Below are 13,419 nucleotides of genomic sequence, written 5' to 3'. Positions count from 1 at the left end.
AAATTTCTTCTAGCTTTTGTCCATCTCTCAGAAAGTATTACATATAATGGCATTGTCATGAGTTTTCCAGGGACTATCCTAGATTTGTTGTAGCAGAAAAAAAATTCTCAATGATCATAATTACTTTTTCTTTTCTGAATTTCTTTGATGCAGTTGTGCATCATTCTTAATACCTCCTTCATTTCTCTTGTTGATAGATCACTCAGTCGTTCATCTCTTGGCAGAAAAAGGTCACAGAACGCTTGCACTGCATATGTTGCAGTTCCGTAGAAAATCACTACATTAAGATAAGCTAATTTTATGTTAATTTTCTGAAATCTGAGCAGTTCATAGAGGAGGTTCATGCTTAGAGGCTGCAGAACTGTGGTACTGGAGTGCTCAGCAGTGCCGAAGAGAACCAAAGACCCCCAAAATGTGCCTGTGCCTCTAAAACGTAATAGAGATCCTAAAAGCCTCAGGGACCAGCGATATGGGAACTCCAGGAGGAGGTGGCTAAAGCATACCACATCCCTTCGAAGCCTGGGCAGGGAGCTCTGAGGAGGGAGTCAAAGGTTCCCTTTCATGCAAACATCCTTTCTCATAAGAGAGCTCAGACTTGCCATATAATAAGGAATGTAACTCATTAGGGTAACTGTGCTCTGACGCAAGTATACTAGAAGTATTTCTGTTCTGGGAGAAGGGGGCTTGACTGGCTTTTTTGGGGCAGGAATGAATTCCATGTAATTATCATACTGAAGCACAGAAATGCCATACCACAATTCTTACATCTAAGAGTACTGTGCATATGAATTAAGTTGTATGTTTTTACAATTATATTTATTTCGTAAAGTAACCTATAATGAAAATCTGTTGCTCATCAATAAGGGCAGACATATACTGTAACTCAAAACAGTGCTTTGTTCCCTCATTTTGTCCTAGTGAGGCTGATGCATGCTATAAATGTGCTTGGATCTAATCCTAAAACCATAACCAGAATACAGTCTGCTTACTGCCAGGATTACTGCCAGGAGTGTCCCATTGCTTTGGTTAAGCATTTTGTGCTCTGTAATAAATGTTCGGACAGTTCAGCTCCATTGTTGAGGCACCATTGTTTTATATTCTAATTTTCCGGTATCCTTGCTAAATTATTCTCCACCCAGTGTCCTCATGTTTTACTATCAGTTCTGTAAACAAACAGATATTCGTAGTATGTGTTAGTGTGAGTAAGAGTGCTCAAATATGAGGGTTTTTTTTTTTCCTTCACATAGTTTTGGATATATTCAGATTGAATCAGCGCTTGAACTAACGAAGTATCTTGCCAGAGAAGATGAAATCTTTATATGGAATGTGGTATTATTAAATCTAGTACCAGAGAATTTGGAAAGTACTCTGAAAAATTATGAAGTATATCCACTTTTAAAGGTATCACCTTTTTTGTTAATTAATGAAGATTCTAGACCATTTAAATAAAAAAGATCAAAATGAACTCTTCATAAGATTCTCAGGAATGTAATGATGACTATGATGGGTCATAATTCTTATAATTTTTGTTAGATGATTTTGCCGACTTTTTTTTTTTTTAATTGGCAGTATTTGTTTGTATGAATTAGTCAGTGATAACTATCATTAAATCAGGAGCTGCTTCTTACTGCAGAAATATATTCACATGGTTAATGTTAAGCTTGTTCTTAGGTTTTGGTAAAATGAAGATCTGGAAAATACAGCTATCAGTAGTAAGTAGTGGGCACAACACTGATAGGTATAAAGGGGATATAGTACATGTGTGATCTATGGCATGTATTGCCTTCCAGTTCATCTTTGTGGAGAGGAAGAAAGAATTGAGTTTAACCTGTCATGCTTTAATGGCCTACATACTAAATGAGGTGATTTTTTTCCCATTTTTGGGCTACTTGAGATGAGATAACATTTCGTTATTTACTTCCTTGACATCTATTTGTCTCCACTTTTATTTTAAAAAGTGCAATCTTGTTACAATCATTCTGTAAGTTATACAAGTAAAGATATGTTTTTAACTTGTGAAAAGAACTAAGTGTTTTTCTATTTAAAAACATTTTTCTCTCTTGTTCTTTGAGAGTGAGCATGTATTTTCTTTCATAACGAGTTCCAAAGTTTTTTTCACCTATCAAAGCAAGGTGAAATGGGAGCTCCTCAGTTTGAATGGATGTAAAAATGTATTGTTTTGGTTTTTTTTTTAGTCCCAATTTGTATGCTTTATTTTAATGTGGTATATTACCAAGAAATTTATAGTGGTAAATTTTTAGGATAAATCTAAATAAGTGAAGAAAAACTCAGCAAAATGAATGTATGGATCTGAATGAAAGTAACTTTTCTTTCCCTTCTTTTAAAAGAAATACCTTTTAAAGAGAATGTTGCCAATATACCATTATTATGCAGGTTTAATTCAGCAAAATGTTGATACTTTGGAAGATGACTATTTTGCTCAGTAAGTACTTTTTTTCCCTCAAAAGTTTGATCTGGCATGGTTTGATCTGATGCATTCTGGTGTGCCTTTGTACATTTAAATACAAGATACAGGAAAAATATTCTAATTTGTTGGAATCTAACTGAATTGTTACTTTTATTGTCCTATAAATGTGTGTTATTTACAATGGTGGTTCCCCAGGAAATTTCAGTAGGTAGATTGTTTGGGGTATTTCTAGTAAATTTAGTGAGCGTAGAAGATAGTAGCTTTTGTTTACTGTGACCAATTGCAACAGGCTGCTGCTAGTGGGAGGAAAACTGACAGCAGTGAATTTCAAACGCGATTTACAAATTCACCACTAGAGCTTGCAAATAGTTTATTTTGCATGGCTACCAAGCATTGGATGCTTGAATGTCAGAATGATGAGACCTGAGCAAGGGTGGTATAAAACACACAAAACCTATTAAAAATTACAGTCCCTTGGTAGCTTTACTAATCTCCGTGAGTATCGATGTCATGAATCCGTTGTTGGTAGCTTAGTTGGATTTTTTTGTTTTTTAATTAAACCTCTATTATTTCTAGTAGAGGTTCTCCTGGGTAAACAGCATCATGTGCTAAAACTGCGCTGATTAAGCGTTTCTCTGAGTACTCCAAATATAGAATACATATCTTTTATTCTTGCTATTTTGGCTTTCCTTCAAGAGTATATTTGGAAAAACTTTTTGCAACAGCATGCTGGCTGGGTCTCCAGGACTGTTTGGATCTGTCATCTGAACTGTATGCAAAGTGGATGGACAACCCTGAGTACAAGTAAGAATGATAACGTGCTTTTAGAAGTGTGTGTGTGTTAAGTGAGGTGAAAGGTTAACGGGCTCTTACACAGGGTATGCAGAACGGGATGGCTCCTGTACGCTGCTTTTCTTTCTCCACAAAATGACAGAACTTAAGCTTAAAAAAACCCAAAAGACTAAGAATTCCCTAAGCCCCTCATTTTCCCCAAATTCCAGTTTTCTGTGGAGTTCATGCTTATTGCCTTGCATGCAGACCTCACAGTCTGGAGGATGCATAGTGTTGTCATGAAGACCAAATTCTGTTTAGCTGCAGAACGGGTGAAGCTCAGATCAGGGCCGATATCCCATATTGCCCTATCCCTTTCTACAGTAAAGCCCCCAGCTTCGAGGGGCCTCATGTATACCCACACAGTTTTTAAGCTTCTGTAGGTAGTACTGAGTGAAATGGTCTTTCTAGGGTATGGAAATCTGCTCATGGTGAACCTGTCAAATCACTTTGCATGTACTGTGTTTGCATGGGCAGAAGCTGGGAAAGCTGTCAGATCTCATGGTGATATTGGAGCCCAGTGGTTAGGTTTCTTGTCTGTGAGAAGAGAGATCTGGGCTCTGATCCCTCCTTCCACAGTCAGACTTTCTGTATTAAGAGTATTGCATTGTTGGAAAAAATCTTACAATGTATTGAAATTCTTATTCTCTTTTCTCCCTCTTTCTTTTGATATTTTTCTATGCAATTATCGTGTAGTATTGGCACTGGTGAGTGAATGTTTAAAGTTTTATCATTATTTTTGTTTTCTTTGTTACAGTTGTATAATTTTTATAAATGTTTTTGTTGATGTATGTGGTTGGCTAAGTGACCTGAGCTCATATTTGTACTTTTTTTAAAATAGCCCTGTAGCGATCATCTGCATAAAAAACAAACAGTACTTTAAAGGTAAACTGAAAAGCTTAAATATGCTAAACACTCTGATGCATTCCACAGAGAATATTATTGCTATCGCACACTAAAAGCAGCAATGCTATGCCAAAATCTGAGACAGTTTTCAGAATAGCCACACATTTTCCCCTATTAATAATATCTGAAGTGACTTTTTCTCCCTGTTGGGATTTTACATACTTTATCTGAGTTCGAGAGTTGAAAAGTCTGTGAAATATTAGCTGTGATGTGGAAAAAATGATCATGTTTCAAGGAGAAGAAATCATGGGAGGCAGGAAACTTCTTAGGTTTCAAATAATGGATCAGTGTCCTTGCTCAGGAAAAGAGGAGGCTTTTCATATACTGGCTAGAACAGGGCAAGGGCACAATAACTTTGTGACCCACCTTTCACAGAAAGATACCTGTAGATGCTCTATCTAAATCTCCGTTCGGAGGCCACAATTCATAAGGGTACATTATAGTTGTTCTGCCACAGGCTAGCACCATGCATGATATGATACCCAGTAGGATTCTCGTATCTGTTGAAGGGAATAATGGTTTTCCCCTTCAAATAAGGTGATCGGCCTTCAGCTGAATCTTTCCGAACACTGACCTCACAGAACTTAATCAATTGGACTTGAGATTGTACATTTTTATCTGTTCTGTGTAAAGAATAAGCTGAGAGCCATGATTTCCAGCCAGTCTCTCAGAATTACTCCTTTTCTGCTCAGAGCAGTGAGGTAGACCTTTCTAAATAAGTGTATTCCCTGTGGTGCAGTGTTATTGGTTTTTCTCCTTTGAAAGAAGAAAATGAGCTTAGAGGAAGGGATAGTTGCTGTACGTTTTAGTTACTTTCGAAAGGTTACCATGCTGCCGTTACTCTTAAGAAATCATCATGTCATCTCTGTATTGACTCCAGGAAAAAGACGTAACGTAATCCAGCATTCTTCCTAGAAGTTTGTTGCATGTTACCCAAGATCCACAAGCAAGGGAATCCTGGCAGGCCAATGATCTTGAGCCACAGGACCATCCCTGGAAAAAAATTTGAAGATCAGTAAGTCCCACCCCTAATCCAACATTAAAAACAAAAACCCAAGCTCCAGATTTTCTCTGGGTCACAACAGACCTCCTGTGTGAACTATACAACACAAACCACTTCCAGGCCACTGTAGATGTCACCAACCAGTATACCAGTGTCCCATACAACATTGCCCTTGCAGCCTGCCTTGCATGCTCAACATTCAGAGTTGTGTCCGAAAGGTTCACTGACCTTATCCATTTCATCTTCACCCACAACAACTTTATGTTCAATAACCAACATTTTCTTGAGACTATTGGGACAACTGTGGGTATCAAAATAGCCATATTTTAGCCAAGGCAACTTTTTAGGAAGCATCTTGAGAAGATTTTAACTGTACCATCAGCCCAACATTGAACTGAAAACATACAGACGATTTCTTTATCATTTGGGTGGGAAATCTCAGTCCCTGCGTTGCCTTTCCCCCACAGATTCAGTGATGTTCATGCCAACATCAAACTGAATCCTATGCAAAGATCACTTCCGAAGGCACCGTGATCAACGTAAAACCCACAGAGCAACGTTCACGTGATTGATGTCTTAGGTCATGCTGTGAAAGAGTGGTATTGAATACTGTAGGTACACAAACTGCTTTAACCCAGCTGTTTTAAAAAGGATTTTTGGTTTACCTTTAAACCCCTGTTTTGTTAATGTTTAAGTCGTAAGCACAGCAATCAAATTTCATAGCTTTATTTAGATTTTAAGTGTATTTCTCTTTTTCTGTGTATTTTAACTGTAAACAAACGTGTATTTTCAGTTACGCATTAACTGCTTATTTTTGCTTTATAACATTAGAGTACCTTTTGATCACATTTTGTATTTTCACTTTATAACATTAGAGTACCTTTTAATCATATTTTGCTTTGCAGTATTCCCTTTTTAATTAGAAAACCGGTCTGTTGCTATGGTGTTGCCATGGGAAGTGATAAAGAATGGAATTTTGCATGGGAAATGTATAACCAAACCAATTCCACAAAGGAAGATAAAGACATCCTGCTCTCTGCCTTGAGCTGTGCCAGAGAATCATGGTTACTTTACAGGTGACCTGGACCAAATGATCTTTTTATGCGTACAAAAGTGAAATCATAAAAACACAAATACTGTACTAAGCTGGACAGAGGTATGCCTGCTGCAGAACTGTGTATCCAATAGACCAGTAGCAGATTTGTAAGGATTTTATTGCAGAAAAAGTGTGATTAAACAGGGCAATAATAAATGAGCCTTCTGCCCAGACGCTGGTAATCATGGCTTTCTTGAGCTGTTAAATATTTCTAGTGTATTATGTCTAACACTAACAATGGATGTGTCTTCTCTCAATGTGTTTAATTCCCTTTTTGAACCTGGACTTCAGGCTTCGTAGCAGACTGTGGCAACGCATCCTGTAGTATAAATGCATGTTGTATGAAAACATACTTTTTTTTTTTTTAACCTATTACCTGTCTTTTTTAAATCTTAATCCCATTGGCTGCCCTTACTCTCTGCACTGTGAGAAACAGTAATCATAATTTGCCTTGACATTTTTCCCTGCCATTTATGATTTTATGTCATTTTCCCATATCCTTTCTCTCCTCTCTCCTTTACTTCCAAGCAAAAGTATCGTTGTCTATTTAGCCTTTGCCTGGAAGCCAAATCGCCTTTTCCTAGGTTAAGGGCAAAAATGAAAATGTGCTTACCAGTAAGCTATTCACCATTGAAAGTGCAGTCTCATACTGCAAAGTTGTTTTCTAAATATTGCAGTGTGGAATACCTTAGTTATTATCTTTCACTGGCTTCCGTATGAAACATCTTCACTTTATAAGTAAAAAGATGCTGAAGCTGAATTCTCTAATCTGCCATATCTGCGTTACCCTAGAGAGTAGCTCAGAGGACACAGTTTTGCCATTGACTCCCTACAGAACCATCCTCCTCCCACTGGCATAAACTCTATGGATCTGAAGCTCTGAAAGTAGCAGATGTATTTCGCCTGCCAGCCCTCTGCTCTTGTGATGGTGGTCATGTGAAGGCAGAACTGATATGCTTGAGAAGAGGGCAAAATAGAGTGGAAAGACGTGTCCGAGTAGAGCTATGCTGATTTTTTTTTTGCCTCCCCTTTGGTCATTTAGGACATTTTGTCACTAAACACAGGCTAGTACTTGTCCCTGACCAGCGGTGAGTTATACTGGAAGCAAGATGATGCCAATTCAGGGAGTCGTGGTGACCTCTTCCTCCCTGTGCCTTAGTAGTTGGCAAGCCAATCTGTTTTTCTGTATGCCATCTTAAAGTCCTCTTTGGATGAGGAGTGTTAAGCTGGGCTTTTCCTGGCCCTCAGTGTAGTTTTGTCAGTTCAGTTAAGCGTGTTGGTGGTGTGCAAATGGGAGAAATCCCTGCTCACCTAGTCTATCCATAAAAGCAGCTGCCTACACAAGCCTATGAGAAGGTGACTCTAACTGTGCTAGTTCAAAGTAGGAGACATGCAAAGTTATGTATTTAGGCAACAAAGAGGAGGGTTACATATTTACTTTTTCAGGATATTCAGACTCCCACTGCTATCAACATCAGTGGCAGGTAGTTACTTAACTGCTTTTGAAATCATGCCTTAGCTTCCATGGAAGTGCATCAGATCCATGTCACTGCAGTAGGTCTCCTCAGCAGAACTGAGTGTCTCACTGCTGTTCACTCTGTAGGCTCCCTCTGAATCTGAGCAGAGTGAGTCCCCAGAAACTCAGGAGCAGTTTGCCCTTCCACAGGGTTGTCTAGTGGGAGTGAGAGATTGTCCCTCATCCCTCTTTAACACAAGAGTAAGAAAAGCAAATATATCCGCTTGATGTGCTGTGTCCTCATTTCTCTGAGAAATGGAGAACCGATGTGCACGAACAGGGGATTTCAGCCACGTGAACAGGAAACACAGCTGGATAGACAGCTTGAAGTGAAACCAACTTTGGTATAACACTTTGGATTCTGGTAAATGTTGAGATAGGAATTTTCTCAAGCTGGTAAATGTTTCCAAATCTTCATGGTTAAACAGCAAGTGATAGTTAAATTTTTTTACTTCTTTTCCGACAGATATTTGCAATATGGACTCAGTGATACATTATTTTCTTCCAATTGTACTTCAAACATGATCTTATATGTGGTGACTAAGGATATTGGTCAGCGTATAGCCTGGGAATTTGTTACAGAAAATTGGCCGCTTCTAAGTGAAAGGTATGGAGAACAGCCACCTTCGAGTTCCTTTTATTTCTATGTCTTTTTGGCTCCTTCCTCCATTTTTAGGTTCGAGCTATGAAATCCGGGTCAGGTTTTCCTTCGAGATATGGCTTTTTTGTAATGACCCATGTGATTCCGTAAGTGCCCAGACCACAGCATTCAGCTCTCATTGGGGCTTAATGTCAAAAAGGAGCTCATATCAGACACAGAATGCTTAAAAAAAAAAAAAAAAGAGTCTGTTCATGACCGTCTCAGTTCTTGTAGATATTAACCTTTCTAGAAAATCTGACGCATGTTTACCTACCTAAACGGAGAGCTTCCCTCAAAATCCCAATTGTGAGACGGTGAAAGCTGAAAATCTGTCTTTTAGAGTACCCTTAAGATGTGCTTTGTGACAACGGGTAGGGGAAACCAGTAGGTTTGATATAGGTGGAAGTATGACTAACATGATATTATTCTCTTATCTCTAACATGATATTATTGGCCTCTTGTTACTAGCTACTGTGCAAACTATTGTGCCCTGCTTCTTGCAGTTCAGGCAGTATTTCACACTGAACAGAATAAACTTTCAAAACAGGAATAGATGCAGCCTCCTAGTGGTTTGTAAGAGTAGGAGTGATGGCTGGCCCCATAGAGGGATGGTTTCAGGAGCGCATAAGAGGACAAGGCAGAGTGATGATGGATGGTTAGAGCCCGGAGAATCAGTAAGAGGTTCAAGACCTGAAGGAATAGTGATGGACCAGGATCAGCCTCATCTCTGGAAGTCTAGCATTAGACTTCACAGATGAAACCGTCATCACACTGACTTGTATCCACTGCATGTTTACCTGGGCTTTCGGTAATATGGTGCAAGGCAATGCAGGCTTTCTGTAGGCAAGTAGGGAAGCCTTCTAGTTCATCCTTTCTCCTGAATAAATAATAACAAGATAGATTTCTTGATGTACAGTCAGTTAGACAATTCTGCAGGCAGCAGAAAAATGGACTGCTTGGCAACTCTCAGAACTGAGTGGGTCCCCCTATGCTCTAGAAATGGGTTTATCCAGTAGCGTTTCCTAAGCAAAGGTGTAAAATGTATCGGGAGTAAGACTGTAACCTCTCTTCCAAAGAGAGTATGATGAGACATAGGATAGGAGCACACAGGGTTATGAGGGTTGCAAAGACTAACTATAGCATTAATCCCAGGCTTATGGCCTAGCCCACCTCCATCCTACCTGCACTGCTGCAGGTGAGCTTGCATCAGGCTGTTTGGCTGGAGCAAAGTAAGCATCTTTAATGCTTATTCCAAGACTCCCTCTGTCTCCTAGGCAGTAGTGAAAAGGAGCGTGGCTGTAACACCATATGTTTCTACTGTCTTTGGGGGCAGAGGGGTCCTTTAGGAGCCATTAGTGGCAGCATAACCAAACCCAGCCACTTGGGAGCGTTCAGTGGTGTATTTGAAGTGTATTTGTATTGCTAATTCTAGCAAAGGCAAGTTGTCGCGGGTTTGTGCTATGCCACCTTGTTCCCCATGGAACTTTTCTGCACTTTATACCCGTGAGAAATTTACAGGGAAACAGACTCCTTATTTTCAAATTAAAAGAATAGTCTGGGTGCTAGCTTTATAGGCTATCCTCAGAATACAAAGAGAAACACCGTGTTGTTAGAATCATTATTTATTAGCCTGTCCAGCTATGTTTAGCTGCATGGGCTGACAGAGGTTACCCGTTTTAGGCAAAGAAGATGAGTCATGTTACCAAAGCAGAAATACCAAGTCTTACAAAGAAATGAAAATGGTGGGTAATTATTGTGCTTCATCCAGCTCAAATGTCTAAACTGAACTTCAATGATATTTCTTTAAAAGGGGAAAATGAGTACCCAGTTGTGAACTTCAGTTTAGGAGGTATTTCCAGTATGATAAATAATAAACAAACACTGGGAATATTTTCAAAGGAGAGGAAAAGTAGCATATTTGCTAACATGCTGATGGAAGGATTTTTGTCTCATTTTTTACAGGTATGGGAAGGAATTATTACATGAGGTATTAAAAATAATGGGAAGATTTGTCAATACAGATGTACAGATCCAAGAGGTAAGTTAATAACATAGAAGTAATTTCAGCTTTATTGTCAGTTTGTAAATACCATTGTATTGTTTCTTAGAGAAATCGGGGAATGTATTGTATAATATTGCTGTGTTGAGACACTGAGAAAAGTTACACTTTCTCATCTGAGAAACAAACGTATGAACAGGAACTCACAGCTCTGCAGTCATGTGTGCGTGCAGCGAGTTGTTAAGTATGGTGTGAAAGTAAGCTTTTGTGCAGGGATGAACGTCGTCCTGCTCTTTGTAGTTGCAGCGTATGAGACTGCCTGCCCAGGTGCTGAACAGATGGTGTGCACATGTGTGATGCATCACTTGTGGCAGCCCCGATGAGCCCGTGAACAGTACTTTCTAATTGGGCTGGTGTACATCTGCAAAAAGAGGATGTATTTTGAGAAAAATGCTAAAGGGTGGAAATATGTGAATGGTGGCTGTAGCCTTTCTTTAGCTTATTCCCCACAGTAATCCCTATCTTAGTGGCTGTGGCAAATGGATGACCATCGCTGCTTGTTTCATTCTCTTATTCTTTCCCCTCCAGTCTCAACAAATTATTTCCCAATGTATACCTTATTTTCCATCAGTTCCGCTTTTGTGCTCTCTCCGTTTTATCCACGTGTCTGTGTCAGCCCTGAGCTGCTGGGATCGGTCATAGCACAACAAATGTTGTTGCCGTTCTTTGGCCGTGCACAGAGCAAGTAGCCGGGAAGGGATGCTTAATGAGGACAGCAATTCAGAGAGTTAGCTCCTAAAATCAAATCTCTCTTGAGCACGCATGCACTGCAAGTTGTTCATGTCATGTTCTTTATTGAGAAGTCAAATCCCTATGATGGCAAAAGCAATAGCCCAATGCCAGCCTTTCAGTTAATCTTCAGGCTTGGGAGCCTGAATAAATGTCCGCAAAACTGCCTCATTTTTGTCTTTAAAATCTGTCCATAGAGATCACCTTTGCCATGATGCTAACTGAAAGCTTGCCAAAAGTTAGGCTGCTGGCATGTTAGGGCAGCTAGTTATCGTGCTGACATCTATCGCATTTCTCTCATTGTTTCATTCCCCTTCTTCCCCCCCCCAGCAGTGTATATTTCTTTGCTGTTCTTCCGTCCTCTCTTGTCTTCTACTTGTTAGATTGCTGGAAGAGACTTACTGTTCTGTGATTGTAGAAGAGGCAGCACAAGAGGATGTTGATACCCAACTAATCCTAGACTGTGTGGTACCGCTAGTCCTAGTGAAGCGCTCTGTATTTGGAAGGATTTCCAGAGGGATGACGAAAAGGCACATTTATCATGTGCAGGTTCCTTTAAGGGTTTAGTTCTTGGAAATGCGGGTTGCTTGCCCCTTGAAAAAGCTGGGCTTTCAGACTCTTTCTGTCATTTTTCAAAATGGAGCCTTTGACCCTGGAGTGGGCCGGTATGTTGCTGAATTAAAACGTTCTGGCCCCAGTGAAATGGTGGTAGAACTCCCGTTGAATTCATGGAAACCAGAATCCCACCTTCAGTGTAATCTTGATGCTTGCCCCTGTTTACTCTTTGCTCCCTGAAATTCCCCCTTTTCTACATACTTCTGTCGAAGACATCTGTCAGATGATGCACAGTTATTTACTCTGCTCCAAGTGAAACTACACGAACTAACCTCATGTATTTATCTCTTCAGTTACAGGTTTTTTATAATACTGCACTGGAAGAGGATGAGAGGGTGGCTACCACTGAACTACTGGAGTTTGCAAAATTGGAAAATATAGAAAACAGAGAACTTCTATCTGAAGTTGCTGTCTGGTTACAGAAAAATATAGATGATTGACTTAAGAACAATTTCCAGTATATTTTTGTGCAGTTCACTGGCATTTTGGTATACGTTTCAAGATTTACTTAAAGATAAAGCACACTTTTACGAGTTCTGTGGTTGTCATCCTAATTGGAAAGTCTAGCTAAACCAAATCACAATGAAAAGATTCAGCAAGAAAAACAAGGAGATATGTTTTCATATTATATCTGACTTAATTTCCTACTGGATGAGTTGTTAGTAGGGATATGTTGCTAACAGTGACCTAAAATACACATACAGTCCTAAAACCTTTGATTTTTTTTGACTATCAGTACAAAAGGTGTGACAAAACCACAAGAGGAAGCTGGAAAGGTTTTGTGTTCTGTTTTTCTTATGATTGGTATTGAGACCTTGGGCAAGTCATTAATGCCAGTCTCAACTTCTGTGTTTGTAAAATGGGAAGGGGTTAATGGGAGCAGTGCCACGTGACAAACTCGTGAATTCTGAGTTGTGGAGAGGAAGGGACTAAAGAAACTTTAAAGTTTAATGGTAACAAATGAATGCCTTGTCATTTAAATGCTTTATCTTTCTTTAGCGAATCTTTATGGGTTTGTACTAAATGTGTCTACATTTACATTTTTGTTTGATCGGGAATGTTCTTTTGAAGAGACCCTCCCAGTTGTCTCCATTTAACTCGCTTTAGGTCCTGTCCCAGAGCAGCCTTGGGGTGTGTGAACTGGGTTCTTCCTGGAAGAAGTTAACCCAGGAGATGATGAGCTCTTGGGGCACACCTAAAACAGTCCACCATCCAATAGGTACTCTGACAGTGCGACTAGAGTGCAGTTAATCTGAACTAATGCTTCTGAAACATGTTAGATCTTCATCACCATGTGTTCCATTCTTACTATGCTGATCTGCTTGCTAACGTATGTTTTGGAGGTGATAGAATTCAGGCCATTAGTATTAGCAAAATATATTAGCTTGTGATTGAAGAAATACAGGCTTCTCAGTCTGTGCAATTTATTCTTGTGTGTGATAAAAGTTTCACAACAAAGGTATTGTACTGGTGCTCTAGTTAACATTGAAAACAATGTTATTTGGGAGCCCAGGAAGGCAAAGAAGTTAAATGCCACACTATGAGGAGAAAAGGAATAAAAAACAGGCTAATACACAGCATTTCAAAATCAGACTT

General features: G+C 39.4%; 1 protein-coding gene across 3 annotated transcripts in view; it reads left to right on the top strand.

Annotated features, from left to right (window-relative positions):
- The window catches only part of LOC138064689 (aminopeptidase Q-like), a 39,567-nt gene extending 26,541 nt beyond the window's left edge, over positions 1 to 13,026 (top strand). The window contains exons 14-20 of one of the 3 annotated variants that reach the window (XM_068928432.1): positions 1,248 to 1,401; positions 2,349 to 2,443; positions 3,125 to 3,232; positions 6,074 to 6,244; positions 8,247 to 8,387; positions 10,383 to 10,458; positions 12,117 to 13,026. In XM_068928432.1, coding sequence (XP_068784533.1) covers positions 1,248 to 1,401; positions 2,349 to 2,443; positions 3,125 to 3,232; positions 6,074 to 6,244; positions 8,247 to 8,387; positions 10,383 to 10,458; positions 12,117 to 12,263 — 892 coding nt within the window. In that variant the 3' untranslated portion in view covers positions 12,264 to 13,026. Of the gene's footprint in view, positions 1 to 1,247; positions 1,402 to 2,348; positions 2,444 to 3,124; positions 3,233 to 6,073; positions 6,325 to 8,246; positions 8,388 to 10,382; positions 10,459 to 11,591 lie in introns of those variants that run through there. The other 2 variants (XM_068928433.1, XR_011137927.1) reach the window with 2 other exon arrangements.
- Positions 13,027 to 13,419: the final 393 nt, after the last annotated feature.

Source organism: Struthio camelus, chromosome Z (genome assembly GCF_040807025.1).
Source record: "Struthio camelus isolate bStrCam1 chromosome Z, bStrCam1.hap1, whole genome shotgun sequence".
NCBI classification, from domain to species: Eukaryota; Metazoa; Chordata; class Aves; order Struthioniformes; family Struthionidae; genus Struthio; species Struthio camelus.
Note: the sequence above shows the minus strand (reverse complement) of the source record. Positions and strands in the feature narration are given on the sequence as shown.